Source organism: Hippoglossus hippoglossus, chromosome 22 (genome assembly GCF_009819705.1).
Source record: "Hippoglossus hippoglossus isolate fHipHip1 chromosome 22, fHipHip1.pri, whole genome shotgun sequence".
Classification (NCBI taxonomy): domain Eukaryota; kingdom Metazoa; phylum Chordata; class Actinopteri; order Pleuronectiformes; family Pleuronectidae; genus Hippoglossus; species Hippoglossus hippoglossus.
In genome coordinates, this window is record NC_047172.1 from 5,807,692 (window position 1) to 5,820,629 (window position 12,938).

Consider the following 12,938-nt stretch of genomic DNA (forward strand, 5'->3'; position numbering starts at 1 on the left):
CAGGCGGCCATGATCCTGATCCTGATCCTGGCGTCGATGGAAAACACCCAGTGGATTCACTCCAGTTTGAATCTTTCTTTACAGAAGTTGGTATTTGTTTAGAAGAAGCGACACTTTGGTGAAGTCCCGACTTCTCACTGTTATCTGTGCGTTAGGCCGCAGTGAGGCCCGCGGCTGCAGCTGCGCACAGTGACGCCACTGCGCATTTTGGTGCGTGCCCAAAGTGCGCAAGTGGCTTCTCTGAGAAACTAACGGTGAAGAACGTTTTCAGGTTCTTTAAAGTGTTGAACTGTGACTGCTTTTAGGTGTTTAAACAAACTATTTACAATCAAAGATAAAAAGTTATGAGAATCCAAAATGTCCCATGTGACAATTAGACTATTAAATATATTATATATATATATATATATATATATATATATATATAGCATTTGTATTATTGCTGCTACTTTTTTGCAAGTTTAACATATAGAAATAACAGCTCATCATATTTTGTAATAAGAAATGTTCATCTTTAAATTTGGTAGAAAGTAAAAGTAGAGTCTTCAAAGTGGGAACAAAGTGCTTTAAGCTATAAAAAAGTAAAAGTCTTTTTTTTACAAAAGTAAAAGTCCTCTTATTTCAGAAAGATGGTCCCTATAAGACTATTATAAAGCTTATTATGAAATGATTACTGATGCCTTCATGTGGCAGTTTCATTGCTGCTTGTTTATTTTTTTGTTGTAGCTGGTGAAGGTGAAACTACCATTTATATACTTTTGGGAAGTTTGACAAATAAAAATAAGAGGTCATCATATTTTGTGAGTGGAAATGCTCATTTGTAAAGTTGAGTAAAAGGTAATGTAGCCTATAAATAGTATAATAAGTATTATTTAGGTTATATTTTTAGAAGGAAATACTTGTATTTCCCCCTGAAAGTCAGAGTAAAGTAGAGTAAAAGTAACAGAGTACAATACTTAGAGTATATGTACTTAGTTACATTCCACCACAGATATTAATCCAAAGTACTCTTCACCATTTTTGCATATTTCCTCTCTTCTTCTCTCTTAAAGCTCTTTCGTACATTTCAGTGCTTTAAAATAACTCAGAAATGAAAAGTTCCCCTCACAAAACTTGTATTCCCCTTAAAAGGACAAGTGTGAGTGTGTCTGTGTCTGTCTGTGTGTGTGTGTGTGTGTGTGTGTGTGTGTGTGTGTGTGTGTGTGTGTGTGTGTGTGTGTGTGTGTGTGTCTGGACGAGAGCAGGCACTTTTGTGTAAACACACTCCAGGAATAGTTTACTATCAATTCTTTATAACTGCTCAGTGTTACAGTCCAAACTGTGTTGACCACAACAGAGGATGTTTTCCCACAGTGTTGATTATCATCAGTGTTTTTAAAACTAAATGAGTTCTAGTTTGGTGTTGAATAGTCCTGTTTTGAGGAGAAGCTGCAGACGTCGGTGGTCGCTCATAGTAACAGGCCTCCTCCTCCTCTTCCTCCTCCTCCTCCTCCTCCTCCTCCTCCTCCTCCTCCTCCTCCTCCTCTACACATTGATCTCTTGTGTTTATGTCTCAGATTTACCCTCTGCCCGACCACAGGCCTCGACTACACCCATCTCTTGTTTCATCCATCTGAGTCTGTGCTGCTCACCGTAATGTGTTCACTGTGATCCAGCTAATGTAGAAAGTGCACTTTACAGGCATCTACACACCTTCAGCTGGGAGCATGGGTTCCAGGCAGAGGAGGTTCTAGGATTTGTCTAAATCAGGGGCCATGAAGGGGCCACAGTTTAAACAGAGGGGCCAACTATATGTCCAACGTCCAGGTTCAATTCCTGATTCAGTAAGATGCACATTTACGTAATTCCTTGTTTACTGTTAGTTCTGAGCTAAGCCAATTATCAACTAATGAATTTTGGAAATTGTTCCTTATTCAAACACATTGTGAACTTCAAATTCTCATGTTTATAGTTATTATCATTAGTAAGAGAGTCATTTATTATTATTATTCATCTCAGGTGTTGATTTGTTTCTTACATTTCACTTTTCTTCGTCACGTAGTTTTAACAACAAAGCAACAATTTCAATCACCGTCAAAGTTATTTTCATTCGTCATAAACAATGAATTGTGTTTTTCTGGTTTGAGAGAATTTCATCTCAGCAAACTTTAAGAGTAAAAATGTCATTAACACCTTTTAAACATTCAAAGGAAATTAATTGCGTCCAAACTAAAAGAAATCCCTCGAGGCATCGTTGTAATTTCCTGCACAAATAAACGTAATGTGGTTCATAAAGCGACGTGTGGAGAAATCCCAGAGGCCGTTTCTATCATCCGTCATTTCACTGCTTTTGAGAAATGACCCAGTGCAGCTATAAAAATATCGTTTTTACCGAACCATGTGCTGACGACTTCAAACTGCAGCTGATGGAAAGAGATTCAAGTGGTGTCAAAGTTTATTTGTCTCATCAGTCGAGGTAATATATCTGCCTCACATCAGACATCACCATGGCAACAACAATGACTTATAATTTATCATTGTTCCTATGAGACTTGTGGGTTTGGACAGAAAACGTAATATTAATAACTTTGAGTTGACATTTTTCCTTTTGTTTCCCATGTTGAATCTTTAATTGAACCTGTGAAATATCTCAACATCTACTGAATGGATAATATAAACTCTCATGATTTGACTCCTAATAGATCGTCATTGTTGATCTTTTCATCTAGCGCCACCACCAGGTCAAATGGTGGCTAATTATCAAACAGTAAGAAAATCATATACAGCCTGTGATATTAGCAAGTTTAGCAAGTTGAGAATTATCGAAACTAAATAGTGTGTGTATGGGCACAGTGTAGTTTCTGTTGGCACTTGATTTCGAGGTCTGCATCTGTGAAGTGTTCACAGTAGATTGAGGATTTTGTTTCAGCTGGAACTTTATAATTTGGAAAAACCTCTCAGCTACAATCCTGCATAGATACAGTTTTACACCCCCCCCCCCCCCATCCCCTTGATCAGCTTCTTCTCTGGAGTTTTGGTGAGTTGAGTCTCGGCTGCAGCGGCGTGGAGCCGACAGGGTGACCGGCTGTGAGTGGGCAGGTATGTGAGAGTCCTGCCTCTGGTTCAAGGACACCACCAGAGGATTCCTCTCCATTGACAGACTCACAGTTGCTGTGGCGGGCAGGTCGAACCCGTGACCTCTGTGTCACAGGACCGTCTATAAGCAGGAGGCCTGTCTTTCCACACAGTAGCTTTAAATGGAGCCTTCTGCAGTATCACCGAGTAAACGTCTCGGCTCAAGCTCTTAAACTGCTGAAGTTTGTGTTTGGCAGCTAAGTCGGGCCGTCAGTCCTCGGACACGATTAGTGTCTCGCAGCCGACACTTTGTGGATACGGGCTTTGAGCGCTGTAAGAGTGTGTTGTGCTGTGGCTCTGTTGGGGGTGTGTGTGTGTGTGAGGTGATAAGGGGATCCCCGGTGGTGGGTGGAGCGTCGCTGCTCCGATAACAGACGTCTGCAAGAGGACTGATACTGCGCAGGAGGGGGAGGGACACCTGTAGGACGCCATCATCGTGCATCGCTGTGGGCCTCCTCTCTGACTGCACCGGCACCACAGCCTCTGTGGGCATTGGGAATTTGTGTCTTTACTTCCTGAGGTTTAGAAAGTACATTTACTCAAGTACTGTATGTATTCTAGAGAGCTCAATGCACTAGAAAAGGTAAATTGTCAGCAACAATACTCAGGCTGTGGTATTCAAATCATGATTAACTGGTAATAAGGAGACCAACGTGTGGACCACCACCAGGCTGGACTGTACAAGGCCGGTTGGGTCCATGGATTCCTGCTCTCCGCCACATTCCGACTCCACCATCTGCAGCCTGAGCAGAAATCCATATTCCTGCGTTTTTCAGTTTTCAACTGTACATTAACGGCCTCAGATTTCTGTTGTTGGCCGACAGGAGTGAAACCCGACGTGTTTCCCTGCTGTTCTGAGCCCGGAGGAGATTTCCGCCTCATCACAGTTGTACACAGTGGTTATCTGAGTCACCAGGACCCCAACCAGTCTGGTCATTCTCCTGTGACCCGTCTCAGAAACGAGGCGTTTCCGTCTGCACAGCAGCTGCTGCTCACTGGACGGTTTTCATGATCACAACCTTCTGAGGAATGAGCTGTTTCACAGAAACCCACAAATCACACGTTTCCCTGTTCTGCTGAAGCTCCTGACACACGATTGGCTGATTGGATAATTGCGTAAATCAGCAGCTGTACAGATGTTCCTAATAAAGAGATATTTTAATCCTAATAACTTTATTCTAGTACAATTTTGAATACATTTTTCAAAATAAGATATATCTGTTATTTTTAGTATTTGTTTAGAAGAATAAATTTGCTTTACTTAAACTACTTGGGTCACGTACCTCTAAGTAACTCAGAGTTGTGTGTAATAGATTACTTGGGAAACACACAAACACACAGTTGGAACTACGTGAGCTGCATCATTCAAACGAAGGCGCGTTGGTCATGCTGCGCGGCCCAGAGGGGGGGTTGCCCTCCCCTGTGTGACACGATAAGAGAGCCATGCTGCACCCAGATAGAGCTATCAGAGCGGCTACCCTTCAACCCGCCATTCCACGCAAAGAACACACAGACACACTGCAGGGGCGAAGCAAAGTGACGCACACAAAATGGAGGCCGCGAGGGGCACGGGAGCCTGTGATCGGTGAGACCTCTGTTTAAAAATATACATGAGACACAACAGAGGGTTGAGACAGATTTAATTTCTCCACTCTGGGGCTGATGGATTAAAACTTTTTTTTTTAGCTCACAAATAAAACTAAACTGCAGCCGAGATGATGCTTCCTCCAATCAGCATCATGTTCCTGCTCTGGAGCTGCGAGTGTTCATTGATGAATCAGCTGATCATTTCCAACACTAATCCGTTGAGCATTATAATAAACTTGAGATAATCTTATCCAATGTTGAAAAGTCCTAAAACCCCAATTTACATAAAATTGTCATTATCTAGTGATAAGTTCAGGCTTTTTTGTTGAGTTAATCACTGAGACAATTAATTCAATATCAGAATAGTTGCAGCTTAAATTTCTTATCGACTAATTGATTCACAAATTAATCGTTGCATTCCCTCCTGACATAATCCTGAGGAAAACAGAAACAACTGTGTCCAACGATGTGTAGGACCTTAAGTTGAAAAGCTCTTGCTGTTATTTGCTTTACGGCTTAAATTATGTGGAGTTACGACAGATGTCATTATTCATTTTCTGTTTGGATGTTTTAGTTCCCACGTCGTCCAGTTCCCAAAAGTTATCTCTATCAGATTCCTCAGTTCTCAGTGATTTGTGTGACACATCTTTTTTTTGTTTTAGTGTTTCAGCCAACCTTGATCTATTCTGTCACATGTGTACATTTATATTTTTATTCTTAAAGAGACACAATTGCTGTAAATCGTCCTTGTTTAAATTCTTAAAATTGCATATGATTCTTTTCTGTCATTCACAAATCCAGAATCGAAAAATACGCAAAGATTCTCAGTGTGTGTGTGATGGAGGTTTCAAATTTCTTCTTGAACTCAGATTTAAACGATCACAGAGAAACTTTCTTCCTTCAGCAGATGAATATGAAAACAACCATCAATGGAGTAACATGAGAATAAACAAACCACAGTATTGAATTCAATGGGACATTAAACCTCTTTGTTTTCTACTATTTGTATTGATTTCTGATAACTTTTGTTGTTATTAAAGTTGCATCACTTTGTCTTTGTACGTGATAACTTACACCTCTGCCGTGTGTCCTCCTGTGTTTCAGACCACCTCCGGTATCCCACGTCCATCCTGACACTTCTTCCCCCCCGCTCATCTCCCTCGCCACCCAGAGCACCTGAGGACGCCGGCCACCGACCCCCCCCGCCCGCCCGCTCAATACGCTGGCCACCGCCATGACTTCCACCACAGACTTTGACAACGCGGAGATCTCGCAGCAGTACAGCCACATCAACACCCGCTTTGACCTCCGTGACGAGGAACTAGACAATGACAACTGCTCGGCCCGGCTGTTCGAGCGCTCACGCATCAGGGCCCTCGCAGGTGAGTGGCTGCATAGCAAACAGGCCGGCTGCCGTCCGCTCTGCCACACGTTTCAGAGGCGCTGTCGTTTTTAAGAGCATGGGAAGGGCAGAAATGAAAGGGTGTCTGTTCAAATTCCACAGGGTTGAACGGGCTTGGGTAAAACTCTGACCTTCACTGAAAACCAGTCAAACAAAATGACAGAATCACATCCCAAGCAATTTCCCCCTCAAGCCTCCCCGGCTCGAGCTCTGCAGGTGTTGTCTTGTGTGTGTGTGTGCGTCCCTCATGTTCCTCGTGGTGTAACACATTCCCGGCAGCTGAGCCCCGACACGGCTCCACACCCTCCGCAAGTAACTGGGATCGCTTGCACATTCCCAGAGTGTTCCCAGTCTGACCGATCTGGACAGCTGCCCTGCCCGTCTGCCTCTCATAGCTCACATCTCTGGCATTTCTACTTAAGCCGGTGGGCTGCGACCCACCTGTGGGCCGGGCCACTCGGCGTTTTAAAATAGCAGCGTTTCTGAGGCGGAAGGAGGCGTGAGAGAGAGGAAAGGGGAGTTGAGGGTCACACGATGCTCATGCCTGCGAAGCTGCAGACACAACAGAGGTCACACACAAGGTGGAAAAACACTGCTCTGTTGAAAAGACTTGGAAAACGGACAAATCATGTCCTAAATGTTGAGGCCATTTAGTAACTTTGCCTTCGAAGTAGTTTAAATTTGACATAAATCATATTTGCATCACTCCTGCAGCAGCATCACTCACTGGTGCAGAGACTCGATAACAGAGAGAAGTTTACACTCGTCAAGTACTTTCTGTTTATTTCAAACCAAGTACTTTTACTCAAGTAGAAAAGTGAATGTGGTACTTTTACTTTTACCTCCTCCACCACTACTGATACCTGACTGGGACCAGCAGCATCATTATTTCTCAACAGTTATTGGCTGATCCACCTCTTGTTTGACCAGGATCCTCCAATCGTTGTCCTGCAGGTGCACATTGCGACCTTGATAACCGCCGCACCACAACTTCTCAATCCCAAACGCTGACTTTAACTTTCACCAACATTGCTAATATCTCATTGTCATGCATGCGTTTGCTCAGGGCTGAGCAGTTCTCCTCCTTCAAAGTCTTTTCCCACCAGATCCCGCTGCTCAGTCATTTGAAATCCTCGACGCGAGCGAGGAGGTGTCTGACAAGTTGAGAGACGGTGACGGAGAACGAATGTAGGTCGTGAATAGTCTTTAAAGAAAACGAAGGAAACAATGAGTCACAATCAAGAGGCGTCTGCTCTGATCTGTCGCTCGGTGCCAGCTTCCTGCGCCCGGAGCCACCGAGGGTTTGAAAAGCAGAAGTACAGTTTCACACGTGGGCGGCCGAACGGTCTAAATCATGTTCCGACCCCTTGTTGGGTCGAGCTCGCACCACTTTTCCTGCTGTGTCTCTTTAAGTGATGAAGACTTGTGTGTGTGGGTGTGTGGGTGTGTTTGATATTGTGTTAGAGTGCTGCTGCTTCTTCACTGATGTTTCTGTAATGCAATCAGTGTTTCCTGTTAGTGGGAGAGAGAGAGAGAGAGAGAGAGAGGGAGAGAGAGAGAGAGAGAGAGAGAGAGAGAGAGAGAGAGAGGCAGGAGATGAGAGGAGCTCTGAATGACACCCGCTGCTTATTTACAGCTTGTGAACTCAGGAACACGAATCCAGCCTTCAAAGCACACACACACACACACACACACACACACACACACACACACACACACACACACACACACACACACACACACACACACACACACACACACACACCTAACGAATATCCAGTCATTTACACTGCTCCTTATATAAGACTTTTTAAAAAAGCCACTCTCCCTGGAGGTAGACAGTTTCATGTTGGCACAGGAAATCACAACTGTGCCCGCCGTGTGCCTCAAATCCTCTGATGTCATGACTGTGTGGGCGCGCCGGGTAACGTGAGGGGGCGGGTCGTGTGAGCAGGTGGACGTATTGAAACATACTGTATGCATGGCTGGAGCCGGAGAAACCACTCTGAACTGAACCGAAGGCTGCCAGAGCCCCTCGTGCCGCCCGAGAGCGGAGGCACAGCATCGTCACGGCAGCAGTGAGGAGAGAGTGAGAAAGAAAGAGGACTAAGAGGGAGGGAGGGAGGAGGAGTGAGCACGAGAGAGATCTGGAAAGGAGGACAGAGAGCCAAAGAGACGGAGAAGAGGAGAGACGTGGAGAGCCAAGGTCCTCTGCCGGCTCCAGGCTGCGTGTTGTTGTTGTTGTTGTTGTTGTTGATCGGGGGTCAGGATGAGCAGCCCGTGCCTGCTTAGCGCCGCCCCTGTGAGCCAACCCCGGCTCCGAGAGGTCAAGATCAGCCTGAAGGCCGGCAGCAGGGAGACCACAACCTCCCGCAGCAGCAGCAGCGGAGGGACCAGGGAGGCTTCCAGCCGGACCTATGCCCCGGCAGAGAGGGAGGCCCCTGTGCGGGTGGGCGTGAGCAGCAGCCGGAGCAGGAGCACCCCGCCGGTCCACCGGGCCCAGAGCAAGAAGACGAGGGGAGGCAGCAGCAGGCAGCAGGAGCGGGAGCACCACCCGGAGAGGAACGGCACCCTGCTGCATGTCCCGCTCGCCGTGGCGCCCGCGGGACTCTCCCCCTTCTCCTCATCCTCCTCTTCTTCCTCCTCCTGCACCCCGAGACGTCAGCGGGCCTCTCGTTCTCACCCTCACCCTCACCCTCACCCTCCCCCTCCCCCCGCCCCCGCCCCCGTCCTCTCCTCCTCCTCCTCATCCTCCTCGGCCAAGAGTATGAAGAAAGCGCGCTGGCTGAGTTTCAGCACCTCCAACATCTGTTTCAACTCCCTCCTGGAAGGACGCTTCAGGCAGTTGCAAGGTACAGGGTCCTGGTGGCAGAACTCTGTGTGTGTGTGTCTGTGTGTGTCTGTGTGTGTGTGTTCACAGATGAGAAAGACAACACTTTTCCAATCACGCTCCTGTCTTCCCCAACTTGTTCTTTGTGTTGAGGCCCGGATGGGACAGCAGGGAGGTTGGGCTGTGATGTGTGAGGTTACTCGTCCCTGTTGTGAGAGCTGGACAAAGGCAGCAGCAGTAGATACGTCCCGTCCTCCATAGCTGTGGCCCTCTCTATTAAACATATCGAGCACATTCAGCGAGTGTGGCACTGCCCCAATTGTTCACTGACTTGACCTTGAATAATTCATGGGAGAACTCCTAAAAAGGTTGTGATGTTTTCCCCTCCACAGCCGTTCATCCCCACCTTGTGCTGCGAGCTAATTCTCTAAAACAGAAAGACATATCCGTCACTGAACTCATCACCTTTTCTCCATGTGGCCCTCGCTCTTTCCCAAACTGCTCTGCAGGAGAAAGAAAGTGCGTTTTCTCATCCGTTTGTCTCCCTGAATGAATTCCTCCGACGCCTAAACACCCCCCCGCCTGCGTTGTTAGCGTTATAAAAGAGAGGTTCGCCGTCACAGTGGATTTTTGTTAGCTTGCACTATGCTTTCCAACTCCCTGATGACAGGAGTGCATTAGCGAGAGGAGGAAAATGGAGGAGACGAAGCAGGAGCAGAGAGAGAGAGAGAGAGAGAGAGAGAGAGAGAGAGAGAGAGAGAGAGAGAGAGAGAGAGAGAGAGAGGGAAGCATGCTTCTTTTCTCTCCCCTGCCCTTGCTGGATTTCAAGTATCGACTGATTCTGAAGACTGCAGACACAACTGATACGTGCAGCGGCAAACTTTTGTAGCTCTCCCAAATTGCAGCGGCGTTCGGAGCCAAGCGTATCGATCCACCAATTGCATATCCTGAAATTTTATTTCGCTTTTTATTCACCCCCAATCAGGGAGATTTAGGAATGAAGTCAGGCAGAGAAACAATAACAGAGTAACACAAGTGAGGGATGGAGAGCGAGAGGGGAAACTATCAGGGATTTTGCAATTATTGATTTCGAGTATCCGTTAATGTCTTTCTTGGAAGTTAACATGCTCATTGGTGTTGTTGTTGTGACACAATCGACCTTTGACCTTTTAGCATCCTCCTGTCGTATCTTCCACTTCAAGTTTTTCTTCCTCAAACTATTGTGAGGATGCAAACAAGCATATACATCTCTAGTCTCATCTGTTTTGCTCTCTACTTCATGCATAAACGTTGAAAACTCACATGTGCACGGGTGTAACGTTCAGCCGCTGCAGAAAGTGTCGATCAATGCAGAACAAAGCAGAACAGAGGAGGTGTTTCACGCACTTGCACACAAACCTGTTAATATGGTGTCATGGCTGCAGGACAGGTAGCCCCAGCACTGCCATGACTCAGGCATGTAGCCCGGGCTCCTAGGGACCACCGGGGGCCACATCCAGTAAGAGCTGACTGTGGGAAAAGACAGATCAGGCCGTGTACAGGGAAAATCCATCAGCATGAATAAGTCATGGGGGCTTTCACTGGAGTCAAGGAGTGGATAAGAGATTTACTCAGTGAAAGCATGTGAAACAGAGGAATGTTTAGTAATGCTTGTACTGATACGCGGGGAGAAGGAGCTGCGGAGGTGGAAAAGGGAAGTGGCACAGGAAAGTGACAGGAAACTGCTGTCGTCCCGGCAGAGTTTGACTCGGTGACTGATGGATGATTTTTAATTCATATAAAACTGCGGCACAAGCAAACATTTAACCAGCGCCGAAGCTGTGGTCTGTCCGTATAGACTCTAAGCGAGCCACTGCAGACACGTCCCTGTTTATGAACTGTAACTAAATATGAAAATCTCATTTGTCTTTAAAAGAGGACGAGCCACGCGTTCTGCTCTGCAGCTCTGACACGATAGTAGTGAAACTCCTTCAGCGAGCCAGTAACAAAGGTATCTTTCATACACATACGTGAGGCTGGTGGTGCAGTGATTAGAGTTTCAACTTCCTCCCACAGTCCAAACAGTGTGCAGCTTAGGTTTACTGGAGACTAAGTCGAGTTAAGTATAAAGTTTAAAGTACACGTCTGAAATGTGATTCCTCTCAGGCCAGAGGACTTTACAAAACAAAATACTCGATAAATACAATTCAGAGGCCGCATCCTTGAGACTTTCTGATCTTCTCATTGCATCACCAGCTTGTCCCGCCCTTACAGCCGTCGCCTAGCAACAGAGCTACAGACAAAAAGTTCTTCGCCTGATTAAAAAAAGTCAAAAAGATGTTTTTACACATGTGCACTGTTTGGTTGAGTAGTGGAGCTATAAGGCGGGTGGGTGGAGTCATAATCAACATAATACATATTTTATACTAGACAGATTAAAGATGGTACATATATACATAAACAAGAATTTAAAAGTAAATGGTCGTTTGTCCTTCCACCTGGTTTGGTGGTAATTCTGTCTTGTAGTTTTTGTGTAATCCTGCTAAAATAACAAACTCTGACAAAATCATAACCTTCCCACTGGAGGTAATAATGTGGCAGCAGCTACACACTCCTCAGATGCTTTTTGTCGACCGACAAACACTCAAACATTATCACTGCACCTAAAGAAAAATTCAACCTCGTATCAACGTTGTATTGACGTAAAACCCTCCTGTGGAGCTCTGTGGTTAAACAGAGCTGAGTTTCCAGACGGATGCTGAAAGCCTCGTAGAGGAGCGAGCGCTCAGAGGCTCGTCGTCATAATGAGCTTGTTGAACGACTCTTCAGGAGACGACTCAGTCAACAGCGTCCCTTCCTCTCGTCCTGAAAGGCCAGAAGCGTCCGCGAGCAGCGTCTCCTCTCCAGGTCTCGTGATGTGAGATGATACCAGGGATGTGCATGTTTTCGTTTCCTCTCTCCTCGCTGTGAAACCCTCGGAGAGCTGCACCCATTTAGTTCAGGGAGGATTTTGTTCTCGTCTGGTTTTCGGTTTGCTGCCCCCGCCGACAGATTAGGACGCGATGCTCTACGCTAAATCAACTCCGACGCTCCTAATGGCTTAATTGCCATTACTTTTTCATGCCGTGGGTTATCCATGTGGATGTAGCATGATTTATTTACTGTGCACGTCTGCACCATGTGTTTTACATACAATAAACCACAGTCTGTTCTCTGAGACGTGCTGAGAACAGAGCTGCTGTTTACTGGGTCATTTGGAGCAGTGGGGGGGGGGATGCTGTAGGTAATCTGTCCTGCTCTATTTTCCCGTTTGAGTCTCTGAAGGCTGAACCTGAAAACCTGCATCTCACTCCCTCCATCCCTTCGTCTGATCCGTCTTTCCCTCCGTCCCCTGCCCTCTTTTCCTCTCCGTCCTCCTCCCTGGTTTACCTTTGCTCCAGTTTCCCCCGACGCCTCCTCGTCTCTCCCTCTGTTTCACTGTCTCCTTCTTAACCGTCAATCCAATACCTTTAACTTTGTCTCCTCTTATACCACCTTCTCTTCCGCCTCCTCCTCCTCCTCCTGCTCAGCTGTTCTCTCCTTGTTCTCCGCAGCCTCAGGGTCTGAATCATTTATCACACGAGTCGTTAAGGATGCAGTCCTTTGCACTCTGTAGTTTTCAGTCGTATTTGGGTGCAGGGATAAACAGCACTTGGCGGTAGAAGGAACTAGAGGAAGTCACGTGGTGCGAGATGAGACGTCTCATCACCAGTAGTTGACCTGATACACTAAAGACGCTGTGTGTGTGTGTGTGTGTGTGTGTGTGTGTGTGTGTGTGTGTGTGTGTGTGTGTGTGTGTGTGTGTGTATCATGTATCTGTACTTTAAACCTTTACTACACTACATACATACAATATCTGTACTTTTTCCTCTCTACATTTTTACAAAACCTTGCGTTACATGTGCACATTGTTTAGGAGTTGGTCCACTGATCCAATCAGAGTGGGCAGGTAACATTAGACCCCGCCTCCTGCAGCAGCAGCATCAC

The 12,938-nt window shown here is 46.2% G+C and overlaps 1 protein-coding gene across 4 annotated transcripts in view; it reads left to right on the plus strand.

Annotated features, from left to right (window-relative positions):
- Positions 1-12,938, plus strand: part of sptb (spectrin, beta, erythrocytic) — a 38,995-nt gene that overhangs the window by 447 nt on the left and 25,610 nt on the right. Inside the window, exons 1-2 of one of the 4 annotated variants that reach the window (XM_034577170.1) lie at positions 4,610-4,699; positions 5,806-6,083. In XM_034577170.1, coding sequence (XP_034433061.1) covers positions 5,936-6,083 — 148 coding nt within the window. In that variant the 5' untranslated portion in view covers positions 4,610-4,699; positions 5,806-5,935. Of the gene's footprint in view, positions 1-4,609; positions 4,700-5,805; positions 6,084-8,230; positions 8,956-12,938 lie in introns of those variants that run through there. The other 3 variants (XM_034577169.1, XM_034577167.1, XM_034577168.1) reach the window with 3 other exon arrangements.